Here is a 20093-nt window from a genome sequence, read left to right on the forward strand (position 1 = left end):
ACAACAGCAACAGCAACAGTTACTGCAGCAACAGCATCAGCAACGTCAGCAGCAACAAATGCTACTTCAGCAGCAGCAAATGCAACAACATAATCAGATGAATGGGGCGCAGTTTGCGCAAGCTCAACAAGCTGCATATATGCAGCAGATGCAAAGAATGCACCATATCAGGTAATTATTTCATATCAAAGGAATAGCAGAAAAGATTGGAAATAAAGAAGATATAACCAGTAATTTTGCGTAGCGGAAAGTTGTGTTGTTACAGGTATCAACAACAACAACATCAACAGCAGCAACTGCACCAACTGCCACAGCCACATCAGAATGCAGCTATGGGATATGGTATTCCGAATGGATATCCTCAGCAAATGCATATGCATCATGCACCTCCTTATGCTCACCATATGCCTCAGCATACTCCATTTGCAAACATCAACTGATTGCAATTATCATCGATGCTAACATGATAGATATATCACGATATTTCAAAATGAACCTATGCAAACGCGCTCTTTTGAGAAAAATCGCATACCTAAATTTTTTGTTCGAAATGAACATACTCGCAACCGGGCCGGGTCCGGGCCTTGAACGGGCCTTGAGCTCACCGAGATCAACAATTTGACAGGTTGATCGACTCCTAATTGTCATTTTGAAGCGAGTTATCTCAAAGCCAGCCCGCCCATGGCCTGGACCCGGCCCGGTTGCTAGTAAGGAAATGAAGAATTTTGAAAAGACATTATTTTAAAGAGAGATATAATCGAGAAAGGCCAATTTTTTTTGAAAGAATTTTAGTTTACAAAAAATATTAAAACAGTGCAATTTAAGTTTCAGATATTCAATATAACCAAAAATGCAGTCTCAACAAAGCGCTTTTGCATAGGTTCACCTTGAAATATCATGAGATATATTTGTGCAATAGTAATTTTATCATTTAACTTATTCTCTCAATTCAAAAAATCCCGATCCCATTTCTCTTCTTGCCTTCTCGAGCTGGATTTGTTTCTAGTCTCCTCGCCAATTTTGTGTTAGATATTCTTATAGCTCTGTAAATTCAACTTCACCAATTTTTGGAAGTTGTTCCCCACTTGATCATGGCAGGCCATGTTGTTCTCAGTCCCCCACTATCAAATAGTCAGATTTCCTATGCACCGTTTTTTATATGTTTCGAGTAAAATACCGATGATCTTCGTCGACAACCCATTATACATTTTCTACTGGGAAATTCTACTACTAGGCAATCTCTAAGTTTCGATTCGCTGGTTCGACGAAACTCTAAATTTGCATTTCATTCGTTCATTCTAAACACCTCATTCTCTTTTGATTGATTTCTTTTTTGCGTTTTTCTTGAATTGTATCCTTTCTTTTTTCTCTTCTTCCTCTCGTTTCCCTTTTCTTAATAATTGTTGAAACCCTGGTGATTTACAAAATCAAGCCCTCCGTTCCCGTCTCCCATACATAATAGTTTAGATTTTCTTTAAAATCTCGTAGCCTTATCCCCGTTCTCCATACCGATTGTTGGTTTTGTATCATAAATACGGACACAGACTGTCAAGTTTTATATGAAAAGAAAGTTTCTGATTGAGTTTTGTTTTTCGTCCTATACATACAAGTTTTACGGTTTGGGCGATTTTTCGTACAATGAAAATGATAAAGAAAGAAGAAAGAAAGTGGAGAGTGGTGCAAACCAAAAACAAAAAAAAAACGAAAAATTAGGGAAAAAGTACGAAAATCACATAGGTGACCCATTGAGATAGATTTTATATATTATGGAAAGGGGGAAAATGAACAAATTGACTAGTTTTGAGAAGAGAATGAAATGAGATAAACACCTACAGTACCTCATAGCAAATTAGAGAAAAGGCAAAAAAGCTAGCACCTCGCGGGATCCGTTTCTTGAGAGTTCGATGGGGAAAACGTATGAAAGAAGAAGAAGAAAAGAGGGAAAACAAATCTTATCGTTTCTGATATTCTGCTAACGGTTTGATTGTTCCCTCATTGTAAGCACGAAGAATTGAATCACAGACAAATGTGTATTGGCCCTGAAAATTTGAAATTTTACGTAAATTTTGCATTCGATTCTCGAAATTTTGTGAAGTAAAAATCAAGAACATCTATCTAAAGTACCGGACAAAAAGGTATCAATTTTGGTTGTTTTCAGTGGAAAATGACCAACTTTGAAAGTATGTCATAGTAATTCTGAAATTCACACCAAGAAAATGTTTAATGAATCATACAGATCAAGGGTAGAACTTTATTTTTGTAGTTGACAACTTTTTTGTACGGACACTCCCAAGAGAGTTATGGTCATTTTAAGACGACAGCTGGCGTAATTCAAGGAGAGCCCCCCATCCAGTTGAGCCCCCCACGTTGATAGCAACCCTTGCAAAGCCCCCCACCAGTACAAATTTGGTGGGGGGCTCTCTTTTCAAGAGGGGGGTAACTCTTGAATCCCTCTGTTAAACATTCGTCCCCCACCTGTAGAAATGGGGGGCTCTACTTTAATTACCCGGCATACTTAAAAAAGAGCCCCCCCCCTCTCCTAAACAACCAACTCTTGGTGAAAGATGAGCCCCCCACGATTTAATAAAAGGCCCCCACGAAACAGACTCCCACCATAAAAGTGATTCATTCAAGAATGGGACCCCACCATTAAAAAAGAAGCCCCCATCGTTCAATATCGGCGCTCTCTTGTCAAAAACTGGGATTTTACTGCGCTATCCCCTCCAAAATGCCAGTATACAATTAATTTTCAGAAAGGAAGGTAAAACATTTGCTGAAATCAGTGAAAAACCAAGAAAAATGGGGAAAAATTAATGGAAAAACTATGATTTTCGAAGTCCGCATATTATAATCTGCAATGCACTTGAAATCACGCAAAAACGGGGGGCTCTTCTTTAATCCACTGGCATTTTATATTACGACAGAATGGGGGGTTCTGCTTGAATCCGCTTTGGGGTGGGGGCCCAATCTTGAACGGGGGTCTCATATTGAATGGGGAGAGGGGGCTCTCCTTTAATCAACTTTCTATTTGGAGATAGTAACAGTGGGGGACCAACGTTTAACAAGCTTGTTTCTCAAAGTTCACTGGTGGGGGGCTTTTCCAGGACAACTTTTGGGGGGTCATTTTTGAATTAGGGGGGGGGACGGTATTTGAATTTCACCCGAAAGCTCAAAAATCGCACTAATTTGCACTGAAATTGGTCGATTTGAGGGAGAAATTACTTTTTCGATATGTAACTTGCTAGGGAGTGTTGGTACAAAAAAGTTGTCAACTACAAAAATGTAGTTCTACCCTTGATCTGTATGATCCATTAAAAATTTTCTTGGTGTGACAATCAGAATTACTATGGCACACTCTCAAAGTTTGGTCATTTTCCACTGAAAACAGCCAAAGTTGATACCTTTTTGTCCGGTACTGTAATTACAAATTTGATTAAAAATATTACAAATAAAGATCCTCAGATTTAATTATTACATTTATTGGAATATTCCAAAAATTGAAGACTTTTCGTAGAAACTGAATATTTAATAAGTTTTGATAAGTTTAATATGGACGGTCCAAAACTAAATGTTTTTCGAAATTGCAAATAGAACTACAGTATATTCTATTCAAAGTGGTGAAAACGGCGAAACCACGTCGTGCATTTTTAAAATTTCTCATAACTTTTTCAGACAAAATTTTTTTTTTAAAAGAGGATAAAAACTCACAGGTGTCTGAATGAGCATTGCCCTTTGATCTCTCATCGTCCTTACAATATCTAATGGATAAACTGGTTCATTTGATTCAACAAGACATGCTGCTGTTTCCATCAGAATCAATACTCCAGTTCGTCCGATTCCCGCTGAACAATGAACGACAATAGGATCTACAGATCCTTGTCTCGCTTTTCGGACTTCGTCAACAAATTGAATGAAATGCTTCGTATCGTCTGGAACTCCATGATCTGGCCATGCGATGTATTGCATTTGAGTCACTCTTCTCTCTTCGTTTGTCTGAAAACTCAAGAGAACGTGAAAGATTCGGTTTACTTGAAACAACTTACAGTTCTATCTCGAACACTAAACTCTCGATAACAGCAATTCGTCGTCTGTTTATCCTTAATACATCGGATCATCAGTCGACCGTATTCTTGTGTTTCGTATAGCCTCGGCCAATATTGATGACATTTGACACGCCCCCTTTCAGTAATTGTAGTCAACATCACAATTGTCGTACACAATTGCTCCCAAACCATTAACCAGAAATCACCAGATGTATGAGCAAGAGGTCCTTGACAAGCAATGTATCGATTGATTATTCCAGATGCTGGAATTTCCATCTGAAAAAAAAGAGAATTTCCGGTGGGCGGTTGAATGAAATCAACTCACATTTACAAAATTCGCATTGATATAATCCCCACTTCCAGATGTTTGAAGAACTACTCGAGTATCATCATAAGGACATACATCTCGATATCTTAAACTCAAAATTTAGGAATAAAATTTTTAGAGCGTCAGGTGTTTTCAGAAATTTTTGAAAAGTTCATCAACTCACCTATTTTTGGCCACATTTGTGTTCAGCCTACAAATATTCATACTCAATCCGGGCTTCTTCCGATACAACATCTCGAATTGATCTACTACTTTTCCAGTCGTCAATGCATCAGTAAGAAGTTGAAGAGACTGCGAAAGTTTATCAGATCTTGGAACTGAATCCGCTACTCTTGCTGGCTCCGGAACCATTTGACTGTCTGGTTCGTCGATTTCTTCTCCTAACCGGTAAACTGAAAAAAGAGAGATTTGCAATAGAAAAAGAAAAATAAATAAATTTTTGAGACTGAAATTAACAAAGAAAATGATTAAAAAGAAATGATTAAATAACAATAGTGGAAAACTGATATTTTAGTGAGGAAAAGGGAAGGAATATGAATCATATTCAGTTTTAAACATGTATGTGATGACTCAACCCTGAGGAAATGGTGATGATATATATGGATGAGTCATCACAAGTGCTACCATATAAAACATACGTTTCTTCTGTTTTTCGAATTACTCACCGTTCGGTCGAATCGTGAGATGAAGCTCTCCTCCATTGGTTCCTGATCTTGCTGATCGAATAAATTGAACAACATGATCATGAGACATTGTAGAAACATCTCTTCCATCAATAAACAATACTTGATCTCCTTCATTTAATCTCGGCTGACATTTATCTGCTGAACTATTCGGTGCCACTCTTGATACAATTACTGGATAGTTTTGATCGGCTCCTCCTTTCACATTAAATCCAAATCTTCCATGTCTATCTGGCCTCATTTTTATCGTAACAATTTGATCTTCTCCTACTGGACTGCTTGACTGAAAATATTTTTTTTGTTTAAAAGTATTGATTCAATTATAGAAGAACTCACTTTATTACTCTGCGGTGATCTCCTTGATCTTGGAGGACTTCCACCAATTCCAGCAGATGCAAACGAAGAATAACTGGCTACTGAATTTCGAGGACTTGAAGTATTATATGATTGATTTGTTGGTGGAAGACCTCCTCGAGCTGCTTTTGCCACTGCTACACCAGATGATCGGGATATCGTTCCGTCTGAAATTCATACAGTGTTTTTTTAAAATCAACTTATTTGGAAAAATTATGATCTCAGAATTCAGATCACAATCGAATAACAAAATTTATGCCTCAGGATTTTTTTTCATTTCAAATCATACGCAATTCTGATCTGCACAACTGAAACAACCGTTTCCGATTCTCGTCTTTTTTCAATTTCAGGGCTATATATGAAATACTTACTCAAATATGGTGAATAATTCGTATTCGTTGTACTCGTCGGTTGCTGTGTTTGTGTCGAATTTGCATATCCATATGCTGAATATCCACTAGTCGCTTTTCGTGATGCTCCATTCGGAGTTCCAGAAGTCGCTGGTCGAACTGAGGCAGTCGCATGAATGCCTGGTGATGTTGAGGTACATGCCTGGAATTGAATGTTTCGATGTTCATTTGTTTCTAGTTTCTAGTCACTCTATCTCTGTCTTTATAAGAGAAGAGAAGAATGATGTGGGGGCGAAGAAGGGAGCGAGAAGAGCACATGCTCTCGAATCTGTGTTTGTAAGGGGAAGAGAGTCGTCACACCGAGTGTCGCGCAAGACATTTTTTCGAGATAGAGACACACACAAAAGACAACTAATTGACACATTTTTTGGAAGATGAAGAACATTATTGATTTGTTGATAAGGGATTGAAAGGATTTGAGGTGTCAGATGGTTTCGAACCATTCAAAAAAAATTCAGATCTGATTGGTCTAGATTTCGATGATTTGTTTCTAGTAATAGACAGATAAATTTTCGAATTCACAGCTCGGAACAGAAAGTAGAGATGTCTATGAAACTAAATCAGTTTTATTCTTAACCAATATCTCGAAAGTTTTGAATTTGGGTTATCTTGTATCCAAAACTTTCAAGAAACTCACAAACTTTTTTCTAACAAATTTTCGAATTGATCTAGAAATGACTGTAAACTGTACCTGCTTATTGAATCGCTTTATCGTTTCAGCAATATCAATTTTCCCAGGCGCCGCATTGACGCGAAACGACACGGAATTACCGATGGGCATTCGCCCTGTTAGGATCTCAGGAATCAGCTCAGAGTTGGTTGATAATAGAAATTTGGCAGAACAGAACTCTATTTCTTTCTCTCTTTTTCTTGCTAAACACAATTAGTACAGATAGTTGAGAGATAGTGAGAGAGATAGAGAGTTGAAAGAATCAGAGAGGACTTTTGAGAAAAAAGGGCTTTCTTTCTCTCTTAGTGAATCGAGATGTGTGTATGTGTATGCTTGCTCAACCGACAGTACCTATCGACACTCTCTATGTTTCCCTCCGTCTAATCCTTATGAGACGCAGAGATTTGGAGCGGCGCCACACCGAGAGTAAACCGGACGGAACCTATACATCGTGGCGGGAGAATCGGAGAAGCTCTTCTCAACGGGCGGTTCGATGCAGTAAGTGGTGGTGCCCTCTGCTTGTTTTCAATGATTTATTTGTGTTCGAGAGGAAGAAAGCAACTATATATCTGCATCGATAAACTATATTCTTTTTTCGCTTTTGTTTCGTGGCTTTAATAATATAAGTACAGAAATACGGTGTTCTGAAATCTACACAAAAGTTATTCGTATTTACAGTTTCTTGCTAAAAATTACCAATTTTCAGAGAAGGTACTACTGTACCAAAGTTTTTCTGGAAATCGAGAGCTTATGTAGATAAAAATCTGGGGCTATTTATTCTTGTAGCTGAAAACTTTTCGAATCCTTATCAGGCTAAACCACGTTAATTGTTTCTATTTCGGTCTGACTAACTAAAATTTCGGTCTGACTAACTAAAAAAACGACTTTCAATCGAGAACTACAAAAATTTCAAGGCATATCCTGCAATTTGTTAAAACTTGAAGCCATCTGATATGAGGGAATTTGTAAATGTTTATTTTTTGAATCAAAATTTGTATCATTTCCATCTCGTTCAAAATAAATTTTGTTGAAAGTTAGAATTGAATATTTTTTGAATATGACGAAAATATCAAAGCTCAATTTTTTCCAGATATAATCAAAAACGTTTCATTTTTTCCCTCTAATTTTAGATTTGTTGGTCACTAAGTCGGAAATCAGATGTTCAAAGAACTGTTCATCCCTCTTGATTTCCGATTACTCCTCATCAGTACTGTGTCAACACCAGAACTCTCTTCTGTATCTCTCGTTCTCTACTCTATTTTTATTACTTTTTGAGGTTCAGAACGCAATGGATGAAAACAAACGTTTTCTTTTTCATGCGTCATTCTTTTTACACCTTCAACCCATACCGTCACCTCAGAATGACTTTGAAAATACAATAAAAGAAGTAATAAAATAGGGAGCAGCTGCAGAATGGATATTCTATTTTTTGAAAATCGAAAAGCATCAAAACTCACCATGCTCGGTGTCCAACTCTTTTCGTCACAACTCTCTTGTGTTCCGTAGTAGATCGCCTCTTTGCTGAGACGTTGCTGACGGAGAGAAGGAGCTGATGATTCGCTGAAATATAGGGAAACGATAAATGGGAAATATTGAAATGATGCAGATGGTGTTGGATGGGTGAATGTGGGTAAATGAGTGGGCGGATTTGGGTCATATTGTAGAGATGACAGTGTACAGAATACGCATGCATGTACACATAATCTGTATTCTTTTGAAGAGGGAATACTCTCTTTCTGGTCGACGTCTTCTTCTTCTTCTTTCCGCAACTGAATCGACTAAAGAGGCGACAAGAAAAGTTTCCGAAAATAAGAAAAAGAAGAGGAAAAGTTGAAAAGAAGAAGAAGATGTTGGTAGAAGTATTCTGAACAAATACAAAACTGTTCACCTCCGAAACATTCTTCTTGTACTATTAGTTACTACTATCCATGAAAAAAAGAAACAAACTGTTTTGTTTTCAGATGAGTCAGAAAGTGGTGAATAAGAGGAGAGATGCGGACAAAACAAAATTCGAGAATGTGGAAGAATCCAGAATCATTTTTGATTTGTCAGAATTTTCATGATGATTCAGACCAAAGATTCAGATGAAAAGAAGAAAAGAAAAATAAGAATTAGCTCTGTTCACAGATCGTCCCCCATATACTCTAGTGAGAAATTGGAACTAATTGGTGGTTGTTTTTACGAGAATTCATTATCCAGTATTTCAATTATTTTAAAAAGAAAGAATCAATATATCAAAATATCAACAAAAAGATTGGAGAAAACTCATAAAACGGTCGAAAACCAGCAGTTCATTTTCTCCTTTCAATTGCCAATAATCCGAGGACAGGCGTCCACAAAACGTGCGCGGCTCGATACTGTCAACTCTCAACGGCTCGTATCAAAACTTCTATTCTCTCTGTAATCTCATTGTATCCAATGATCTCTCTTGCATTCAAAAAGTAACCGGTCTGAGCAAGGTGCGCCAGGCGGTTTTCGAGAGTATCGAATTACGGTTACGCTTGAGGCGGCGGCACGCGGAAAGCTTGCGGAAAGTGAGAGGAGAACGAATAAAGGAGAAATGAGATGAAGAACTATCCGGTGCCAGTTGGCAATATGTTCGATTGGAAAAAAGAAAAGTGTGAATTGTATGATCTCGGTGGAATACATATATATTCAAATTACTCATCGACTCTTGAAAATTATTGTGAAAACAGGAAGTTGACAGACAGTTGTCAGGAAAAAAGTGACAATGACGTGGCGACATGACACCTGACAAGATGATTGAAGAAGTTGGTAAGTAACAAATATCAAGTTTCAAAAAAATATCAGATCTCACTCGGATGGGCAAAAATCAGAGTTCTTCTTCGATCAATACTCAGAAAATAAATCATCTACTTTAAAATTTGAACTGTACTGACTTGGAAGCATTTTCAATGTAGTAGAACGATGGTGCAATGATTTTTATAAACCTAGAAAACGTTTTAAACTGAAAACAAAGCGTTGCTTTGCTGAGAGGTCATTGGAATGGTTAAGAAAAGAATTCCAAAATTGAATTAACTGAAAAGTTGCAGGTAGCACGATTCAGAGATCAAAATTCATCAATTTCCATTACGACATGAATCAAAATCGAAGCCTTCACTGACTGCATCACGGTACTAACCAAAATCCGAAACAAATCAAGTATCCCGTGATGATTCAACCCTATCCATCCCGAACCGTCCCTCCAATATATAATTACTCTTTCTCTCTTCTTTTGTTACTCATTCTTCCATAAATTGTTCAATGTCAAACAGTTCTCTTTCTCTCTATTTTCATTTGATTTCAGAGCTTTCCCTCCAACTCGATTTTCTATCGTTCGGCTTTCCCTTTTCCCCGTTTAGGCGTTTTTTCGTCCGACGACGACGTAATATATTTTTTGGCGCGGAAAACGAAAATGTTTTATGCATGTGTACATAGCAGTGGAATAGAGAAAAAAAACTCAAAAGGAACTAGTAAGAGAGCGAAAAAAAAAGAACTGAAAATTGGACTTTTCCGTTTTAGTACATTTACATGAATATCATTATTTATAAATTTGTGTTTCCTTCCGCTCTTCTCAGAAGACAAATCAAAGGTCGAGAAGCTTTTTGAGTGAGTTGAGAAGGTCATAAACTCGTCGTAAACTTTTCGTTATCTTATCATTACTCAAAAACTGTTTGGAAAGACATCATTCTCGGAAGGAAGAAGAAAAAAGAAAGAATACAATTTTGGGAAAACGAAAAAAAGAGGAATTGGAGGCGAAAAATGGTTTGAAAAATTGAACAAATAATATAAAAAACGAGAGTTATTTGACTGTTCTTTTCGGGAAAACTGAACCAATTTTGGAAGCAAACAGTTCTAGAACTCTCTTTCTTTTCGAGACGAATTCGGAATTAAAGGAATATTGGAAATGGAGAATATCACGTTTGTTGAAAAATGTTGTACTTCCTGAAGCTCATTCCTATTTCGTCCGGATATTAAAATAACTTGGAAAGTATTTAAAAGCTCACTGAAGTTGTAGGTTTTGCAAAACTTCCCTAAAACATACAAAGAAAACATTCTGGGTTTTACCACAGTTTCAAAAAAGGTTTCATGCAATATAACTGCAAGAACAGTGACAAAATTGTGAAATTCACATACCGTATTCTTCTTGGCTGAGGTGGCATATTCCTGGGTGATCGAACGACACTAGTCGTGCCGTATTTATCGGCCACCCATGGGCCGACGGCAAATTTTAGCATTTTCAGAATATTTCGACTAGAAGAGACAACAATCAGTCTGTCAGAGTGAGAGAAGGAGCTCTCCCGGAGCAGCAGCTATTCGAATTTACAGCTGCATCATGTTGTTGCAAGCATTTGGACCCGGAAGAGATAGCATATAGGTTATAGAGGAGCAGACAGTAGATGTGGGCGTGGCTTATTGAGGGAAAGAAGGAGGAGAAGAGGGCAGTCAATCAGATGGGAAAGCTGGACGGGAGGGAATGTAAACGGGGAGGGAAGTGAAGAGAAAACGAAGACAAAAACTGATTGTTGTTTGACACTGGAAGAAGAGAAAAACCGAAGATGAGAAGGCGAAAAAGAAGGCGTCAGCTGTTGGCTTTTTCAATTTTGTATAGTGTTAGGCAGTTACTGATGGAATGAGAAACAGGGACACCTTGCAGGTAAATGCTTGAAAACATGTTTTTTCGATTCAGAATGACATGGGAATGAAGATGTCCAGAAGTGAGACGATTCTAAAAGAAACAGGAGAAGAAGGAGAAGTTGATGGAAGAATGGAAGAAGAAGCAGAAGCAGGAGACGTTGAAATTTGAGATGATTGTTGAACTGTGGAAAATCAAAGATCTCAAGACTTGAAGCAACTTCAGTTTCCAAGGACCACGAAAACACATTCTAGAATGTGAGGGGAGCATTCCATTGTCTTTTCTCAATAGGAAACAGTTCATCGTATCAAATCCATACAAATATTCGCTTTCAGGATTCGAGAATGTTTGAAATATCATTGAATCTATCCAAGAAATCGGTTTATTAAAACCTAATTTCATCCAGAAGTTTACTTTTTTCTTGTTTGTGACCAGTTTGAACTGTCCAAGATCTTTCCTGTTCTTCCACAATGTGAATAACTTGTAACTCAATAATTCTTCTTTAAATTTTATTTGCACTGTTTTTTCCTCTATTCCCACCAAAAAACCTTTCAAAAAGAACCTATACGGCTCCCTCTTTCCTATCGAATAAAACAATTAATAATGCTTCTCCTTCTCCCCTTTCTGTTCCCTGCATTTCCTCTAATTCTAATTATCCTCCATCCAAAAGAGAGCAAAAGAGTCGTCTCGGTTGTTTACCTGTTTTGCCCAACCGGACCACCATGAGCCACCACAACGGATTATGTTGCCTTTTTGGATAGATACGACAAACGAAATTGAATATCTCCTGCTGTGGGAAACGGATTTTCGATTGAAAAGAGAGGAGAAGGTCATAAATTGGTGGTTGGAAGGTGGTGGCTCTTGACCGATTCTCTCTGTTTTCTTCCTGTCATCAACTACTTTACACTCTCTTGTCAAAGGTGTTCGTAGTGGAGTGAGGAGAGAGGAGTTCAATGTCTTTAGCATGCGAGAGAGAGAAGAAACACTTTTTGCTCTTGAAGAAAAGAAGAAGAGCTCATTCGATTTCCTGGAGACACACCACACCCTCAACTTGTCGTTTTGGCTTTACGATCAACTTGCGTTTATCAAAAAATGGATGTGTGGTCTCGCGGTGTAGTAAAAGAAGAGGAAGAGATCTCCCCTGGGGACATATTTACACATGTTTCAAAAATATACAAGAGGATAGAAAAGTGCAATGGGGGTGGGACGGGGGATGCCCACCCAACGAGAAAAATTATAAATTCTCTAAGAAATGCGAATAAAAATATAAAAAATTGTTCTCTGTCTCATCTCAGTTAGTTTGAAGCTATATGGATCACGGAAGTGTTTCCGAGCAATTGCTCACTCTTTTCCAGTTCGAAAAAGCTAAATTATTTCTGAGAATGTAGAAGGTAAAATGCATTCTGGGTATTCAAGTTTATAGAACTTTGGAGGACATGAGGACATAAAAATTGATTACTTTATACTAGTTCTTATGAAAGATAGACTGAAACTTGGAAGAGTTTGACGAATTCTTTTTTAAAGGTTCAGATGTTTAAAAACAATCTGAACGTTTTTTGTGTAAATAAACTAATATCCTGTTTTGAAAACAGTTTTAATTCTTGATTAATCTAACTTTAATTTCATTAAGTGAAGTGGAATCATGTGATCATCGGGAAGTTCCAAATGGGAGAAATACAGTAAGAGGGAAAAACGTACCGAAATGCTCTCGGCGGCACTTTCTCATCAAACTCCTCTCTTTCTTGACACGTGGACAGAGTGGCCGCCCATACATTCACACATAATCCTTTAAGTTTAAGGCATGCTTTGCCAACGAATGACGGCACTTCCATTCGGAATTTTCTCTCGAAATCTACTCCTTTTTTGTTTCGTTTCTGGACATGAGGTCGGCTGAAGGTTTTTAGAAGTGAGAAGAGAAGAAGGAGAAGAAAACGGAATGAATTCGGTATGAGAAGATAATGATCAAAAATGGAGATGAGGGAAAAAGTGAATGAACGAAGACTGTAAATCAGCCGTTTTGGTTTCAATGAAAAAATCGAAAGAAGGAAGAAGGGGTAGAATCCCAATCAGTTCAGAATCTAATCAATCGTTGTCTAGTTGTAAGAAGATTCACAATATAAGTTTAAGACCTGTGAAAGAATATTGAGAAGGTTTGCACATTTAGGCGTCACCAAGCTCCAACTATTATAAAACTAGCGATTTCATATATACGGTAAGTTGTTTGTATCAGAATGTGATTCGAAATCTTCATGTAGGTAAAAATAAATGGAATCCATAAACGAAATAACAATACGCTCTAAAACAAATCTTGATCATGAAAGAGAGAGAATGAGAGTGAAAAAGAAAATGGTTTTCGCGCATACCCCCAATGACGCTCTCATCTCTCGTGCCGTTCAGGGTCGTTGGCCTCACAAAAAACTGAATGAAAATGTAAAGAGAGAAAAAAGATGACATAAAGTGGACAGAGGCGCAGAAGACTGTCAAGGCAACGGTCATTAGGGCGATCGTCGAAAAGCATCAAAATGCGCTTATGAGGTCAATTGGCATTTGATATAGGAAAGAAGAGAGAATTTGTTTCTGGATGATGACCCACATGAAAATCTAAAAGGAAATGAAAAGTACTAGTGGATATGAGTTTGTGTCAAGTGGAAATCGGACAAAATGAACAGAAAAAGAAGCTATGAGAATATAAGTTGAAGAGGGGGGAAAAGCATTCTAATTGTAGGGGTGTGGTCGAAGAGAACTGAAGGAGGAAAAAGCCGAAAATGGTAGGTTGACTGACGGATACGGTACGAACCAACCTGACGACATAAAATTTCCATTTCTTCTCATGAAAAGTACTATTTTACTTTTACTACTACAGTGACGGGAAGTTGGAAAAGGAGAATGAAAAATAATGAATTCTCGGGTAATAATCTGAGTTTTGAATTATGATTCATGTCTTCAGAAGCAGAAGAATACTTCAATTGTTGTGAGACTTTCAGTTCTATAAATAAGGGAGTGCCAAACCGAAAAATGAATTTAATATTGAATGAAATTGAAACTGAGTCACCCTAATTTTCTATTGAATTTGTTGTTTACCTCTAGTGGGGTTATTCAGGTCATGTAAAAATGTATTTTAATACATTTTTTTCTTATTCACGAGAGCCGAGAAACTATTTTTTACAAATCTCAGTTTACCGTTGGTCTAACAGCGTTTTTCCCCTTTTTTGCATTTTTCGACATGCGTATGTAGAAAAACTGTCAAAAAATTGGGGAGAAATGTAGAAAAATGGGAGAAAAATATGTATTAAAATACATTTTTCACCGGTCGTGAATAAGGAAAAAATGTATTAAAATACATTTTTACATGACCTGAATAACCCGATAGAGGAAATACAGTCCAGAGAAGGTGTTTGATTACTTTTCTGAAATTCGGATTCAATATGAAATTTTGGAAATAAGACAGAACAAACTGCTGAATATGTTGTCTCCGAATGTCCTAAAGTCTAGACATAAAACTTAAATGAAGAATTCCCGATTGGTTTTCGAATGAGTAAGAATAACTGGTTCGAAGAGGTTCTCGATAAATGGAAAAGGTCATTCAGTTTTGTTTTTAAGGTCAGGCAGAATAATAAAAATTGCAGCAGTGACTCAAAACAAAAGTCTACAAAAAGGGAACCCTATTCCATCAACACGGATGATTAGCGACCTCATCATACTCGTTGTCTTGTGACATGAGGTACACAAATTGGAAGAGAAAAACTAGTTTTGAGTGTGAGGGAAAATGGAAGAAATGAATGGAAAAAGCGACGAAAGTAAAACTAAAGGAGAAGACGATGAAGAATGGAAAGTTTTCAGCCAAAAAGGGCACAATAAGAAACAAAATGAATCGGATTGAGACACACGAATTTCCGGTTCACGAGAAGGAGAAGCACCGACGAAGAAAAACGAAAAAGGGGAGTGATATGACAGGAGGCAAAGCAGAAAATGTTGATAATGACAGCTCGGTTGGATAAATAAACGAGCCCGCCATCTCATTGATCTTGATATCTTTTTCCTTGCGTCCCGGATCAGTTGCGGAAGAAATTGCGGAGGAGATTCGATGGTCAATCTCACTTTTTTTCGAAATCGACACATTTCGGTGTAGATTGAGTTGGTGCCATGTTTGTGCTTATGAATGACAGGAGAGGGATTGGCCGGTGAGAAGAAGAAGAATAAGGCAAGAACCAACAAACAACCATTTATGTGTCTATGTTGTGTATTTGGAGACGAAAGAAAAAGACCACCCTCGGAGGTGAGCACTTTAGATTCACTGACTTCCCCATATATTTTTTGTGATCATTCTTTACTTTTCCGGACGAAAAAAGCCGTCGGAAAAGTGAAAAAACATACCCGATAATAGTATTGTTGAGAATAAATATTATAGAGACTATACTGTGTTGGAGCAAGTCAGAATAGAGCTAATATAGATTTTGTGTTAGTTTGAGAAGCTTCAGAGACAGTGGACTTCTATGAATATTGCCTATAAATACTATTTATTAAATAGAAATCAGCTTGAAACAATAAAAATTAAAATTAGAAAACCTAGAACGAGGGGCGATCTAGACGATATTGATTTCCAACTGGGTACTACTAGATCAAACAGAAAAATCAAACAAGCTTATGATTAGGCTGACAAAACGCTCACCTCGTTCTAGCTGTTCTCCGCGGACGCATTCCGTCTACTAACGGCTTTTTCCTTTTTCGATTGATTGGTTGCATAAGCAATAAGTGATTGTATGAACTGATGATATCAGAGAAAAAGAAGAAGAAGAACGATAGAATGAAACAAAAAGACGGAGAATGTGTGATTGATGAAGGTCGTGACATACTTGTCACAACTTTATGATAAGAAAGGAAAGAAGACAATGGCGTGGTGCCAAAACGAGGAAGCTTTGTGATTCGTCAAGTGTAGTGACCCGTCCGAAAGATGTAGCTCTTATAAATAGGCAAATAAAAGAGAAGCAACGGAGGAAAGTATGCAATAGGATACAAACGGGAAGTTACTCGACATCTACTACTAATTGGATATATCTAGAGTAGAGCGTACCTATCTGTGGCGTAGTCTCGAGTGCGTCTTGGTGAGAGGGGTGTAGTGAGTGGAGCACAGACAACGGCGCCGTCCGAAGCATATCCAAGTGCATCTGATGAGTCGGTGTCGTGACGGGCGGCACTCAAAAGACGACGTGCCAACAGTTGACCACTGTGAGATAGCATGCGATGTGTGTGAAGAAGAAGAAGGGATTCATATTGATGTGATACTTACCTTGATGGAAGTTCTGGAGACTCTGTAGTCGTTGTGTTTGTGTAACGAGATGAGTCAATCGATTGAGTGTTACCAGAAAATGTGGAACGAAGGAATGAAGATTTTGAGAGAGATCTGGAAAATTTTTAATTGTTTAATTGTATTTTTTTGAGTTACATGCAGCACAGTTCTCTGGATTTTCAAATGCCGCTTTATTCGAAATTATTTCAAAGTTTGATTTCCCTACAAACCTAGATAACAGATGACGGAAATATTCATCTGCTATCAATATCTCGATACCGCGATGTTGTCTCCAGAAGAATAAATTTTTCTTTGAATTAACGAAGAAGTGAATCATCCTGACGGAAAATAGGAATGAAGTAGTTCAGTTTTTTACTTTAAACTAAAATGTTCTTCTAGAAAGTGATCATCCGATGAACACATCAATAAAAGTATACTGTGAAAACCTAGAGAGTGAGAGAAATAGAGAATTAGTCAGAAAGCCGAGGGACAAATTGTATATTACGACCACCCAAGAAGCAAAGTCACAGTACTAGAGAACGGTTGTTGTGCAAAATTCAATGCCGAAGAATCGGCTCGATTCAGATAACTCGATTTGAAAATAAATTCTAATCTCAAAAAACTTCACCAAGAGTTTAAAACATCAAAACACACCTATGGAAATTTCTGTGACCAGCTGATTTTCGATGTTCATTTTCTTCCAGTGTCTGATATTCCGTTCTACCACTGTACCGAAATTTTGATCCAAAATTGAAAACTTTTCTCTGCGGAGTCTTTGGAGGAGTTTTCAATCGAAAGAATGTGTGCTGTTCTATACAACATTTCCATAAAAGTTTGCATATTTTCGCTGACATGATATTGAATATCATTATTGTTTCGCTCTGAAAATGGGTAAAAATTATCCAATATTTTCTGAGAAAAAAGCTCACAATTCCATCTTCATTGGATACTAAAACTTGGAATTGTTTCTTCTTGAAACTGAGTTTTCGTATTCGAGCCCATGCATACTCGTTCATTTTTATTCCCTCGTGAAATACTTTAATTCCAACTGCTCCAACACCTAGTTCAATTGGAAGAAGGTTCGCATCTCGCCCATCATAAACATCCATTCCATACATTTCCAACCGTCGAGCATGATCCAGAAAATTTTGTTCGGCGATGTCAGGAGTTTGACCTCTGTAAGATTATTGGGTGGGAATCGATGGAAAAGGAAAAACCCAACATATGAAGTTGATGAAGTTCAGCTACTCTATCAGAAAAATCATCAGGAAGTGTGGCAAATTGAATTTTGTAACAGAGACATGTCCTCGCCATTCCGTGAGTTTTATCCTCGAAATCTCCAACTTCCGCTGAAAAATTATTTTAAGAAAAAACGAAGGTCGGAAAATAGCAAGTTGCAAAAGAGAACTGATTGATTTCAGGGTCTTTACATGAGTTTTTCAATTGCGCTTCACCAAATCTCGAAAAAGTTAAGAAACTGTGAAGTGATGTTCATTTGTCAAAATGAAAACCCTTTCAAAAATTTCTTAAGTTTTTAAACGAACCTTGTACAACATAACTTGCCAAAAGAGCTAGGGATCCTTCATTACACGGTAACCGCCCTTCTTCTAGATTCTGGCGAACTTGTTGATAGAATTGAAACCGAGTGAACTCGTCTCTCAGACGATTCGGATCTCGAACATAGAATTTCACTCGGAAGAACAGATGATACGGTGGACATATCATTTGTTTTCGGAGATTTTTTGATGGATCCAGCCATTTCTGAAAATAATTCTATAAATTTAAACTTCTAAAAATGCTTACCTTTTGCTGTGTGCTTGAATTATCTACAGCTATAAAAACCAATCCAAAATAATCCTTTTCAATTATTTCCAAGTAGTTGAAAACTTTCTCCAAAAGTACTATTCCAAGTGAGTTCTTCTGAAAATATTCTCTCATCATTAGCCTTCCAAACCAATCCAAAATCTCACTTCTATTTCAAAATGATACGATGTATTGTCCAGAAATGTGACAGTACATCTGATCTGATTAGGGGGCGGAGTCTTCATTGGCGCCTGACCGATAGCTTCGGTCCGCTGTACATCGTAACTGTTCGAGCCGAGACGCATTTCTCATCCGACTGACGTTTATGTCATTATGGAGAACGACGACAAAACGGACGGCGTCTGCAAAAAAGATGATGAGAGTAAGGGAAGAAAAAGAAAACAAAAGGGATGCCAGGAAGAGAGAGATAGTGTTCGTCGGAGGTCAGCTGAGTGAGCCAAAACCAATTTGCTGCTCAATTTATAGTTTTTTGTTTGTGGTTCCGAACAAAAATAGAAGAGTCTGGAGGAGGAGAAGAAGAAGCGTTGAATGAAAAACATATGAATGGAAGAGAGAAAGAGAGAGTGGTCAATTCATGGATTTGAAGAAGAACAGACGAAATGGACAAGTGCAACATGATGCTAAAATGAAAAGGAAATGAAAAAGAGAAAATGGGATCAGATTTTGGATGGAAGGAATGTATCAGAGCTGGTTTAGGTTTAATTAAGATTCGAGAGGGATTGAATCTATTTTGAGGAAACTTTTGAGACTTTCAGATTTTATATTAACGATTGTGGATATCCTCTATTTCCCAATTCCAGGCAGAAATAATTTCAAATTGAAAATTAAGGGGAGCTGAGTAAGTTTTACTAAATCTTAGCTTCTGAAGATTAGTAAAAGTGAGAACACCCTACTTTCTTTTACTATTCAAACAAAAATGAGTCAAAAACTCATCCTATGTTTCTTTTTTTCTTTTATAAAAACCATGACTACTATGGCTTAGAATGATGGATGAAGTGCCACGATTCTACTTTTCTTTCCGACTCTTTTTTCCTTCATTTTCCCATTTTCCGTTTCCAGGACATTTGAGATTTTTGGTGGGCCTAATGAGGTGAGAGTGCTTGTTTCTCTCGCCAGGGAAACATTTCTTTTTGCTTCCGGTTAATAAAATGGAAAAGCTATTTTCATTAGAATGGTGTGATCAATTTTGAAAAAATCGACATGACGACCAGATGGTTGAACGAAAAATGGGAAAGAGCTAAGGGGTTAAAGGAGAAAAGGAGGAGGATAAATGAGAAAAATGGACAGACTCTTCTGTTTTCTTTTTCTTCTTTTTTTGCTTCTTCTTCCTCTAAACCAGCAACAACACATTATGAAGTGGTGGGTTAAGGAGAAAAGGAAAGAAAAACGAATAGGTTTTTTGGATGGAAACAGAATAGAAAGTGGACCGAAAGGAAGAAGAGAATCGCCAAAAATGGAAAGGATTGAAGGCAATTATTAGGAGAGAAGAAGAGAGAAATGCACCGGAAAGGATATGTGACACGAGTTGGAAGAAGTGTGATTGATGACGTGGCACCGCAATAGTAGTAGGTTGGAAATGAGAAAGAGAAAGAGAGAGAAATAGAGAGAGAAACGAAAAGTGGAAAAATAAGAAAGAAGAAGAGGAATGAAAGTTCAAATAAGAATATGCACACTCTCCATTATTACTTCCCCGCCCTCATATTCTCAGTTGGAAGCCTGGAAACTTCTGAAATGGAATAAAAGAGGAACTTGTTCACCCGTTTAGGAAGAAAGATGCAATGCACTCTCTACTTGAGAGCAAACCAAAAAGCGGATTAGAAATTAAGGGAGATGCAGAAGGGGGTCGGCGAGTTGCTTA

At 37.5% G+C, this 20093-nt stretch overlaps 1 protein-coding gene across 1 annotated transcript; it reads right to left on the reverse strand.

The window, feature by feature from the left end:
• Positions 1 to 1952: 1952 nt before the first annotated feature.
• GCK72_009707 (uncharacterized protein) lies at positions 1953 to 18519 on the reverse strand (the record flags this gene model as incomplete). Its single annotated transcript, XM_053727500.1, has 19 exons — positions 1953 to 2039; positions 3709 to 3993; positions 4044 to 4319; positions 4369 to 4456; positions 4535 to 4763; positions 5037 to 5337; positions 5391 to 5575; positions 5780 to 5960; positions 7946 to 8048; positions 10626 to 10742; positions 12823 to 13014; positions 16196 to 16348; positions 16412 to 16525; positions 17144 to 17292; positions 17341 to 17587; positions 17634 to 17760; positions 17956 to 18172; positions 18215 to 18331; positions 18382 to 18519. 19 exons carry the CDS (start codon positions 18517 to 18519, stop codon positions 1953 to 1955), a joined length of 3306 nt encoding a protein of 1101 aa, XP_053587077.1.
• Between the last annotated feature and the right edge of the window lie 1574 nt (positions 18520 to 20093).

This window comes from Caenorhabditis remanei, chromosome III (assembly GCF_010183535.1).
Source record: "Caenorhabditis remanei strain PX506 chromosome III, whole genome shotgun sequence".
Classification (NCBI taxonomy): domain Eukaryota; kingdom Metazoa; phylum Nematoda; class Chromadorea; order Rhabditida; family Rhabditidae; genus Caenorhabditis; species Caenorhabditis remanei.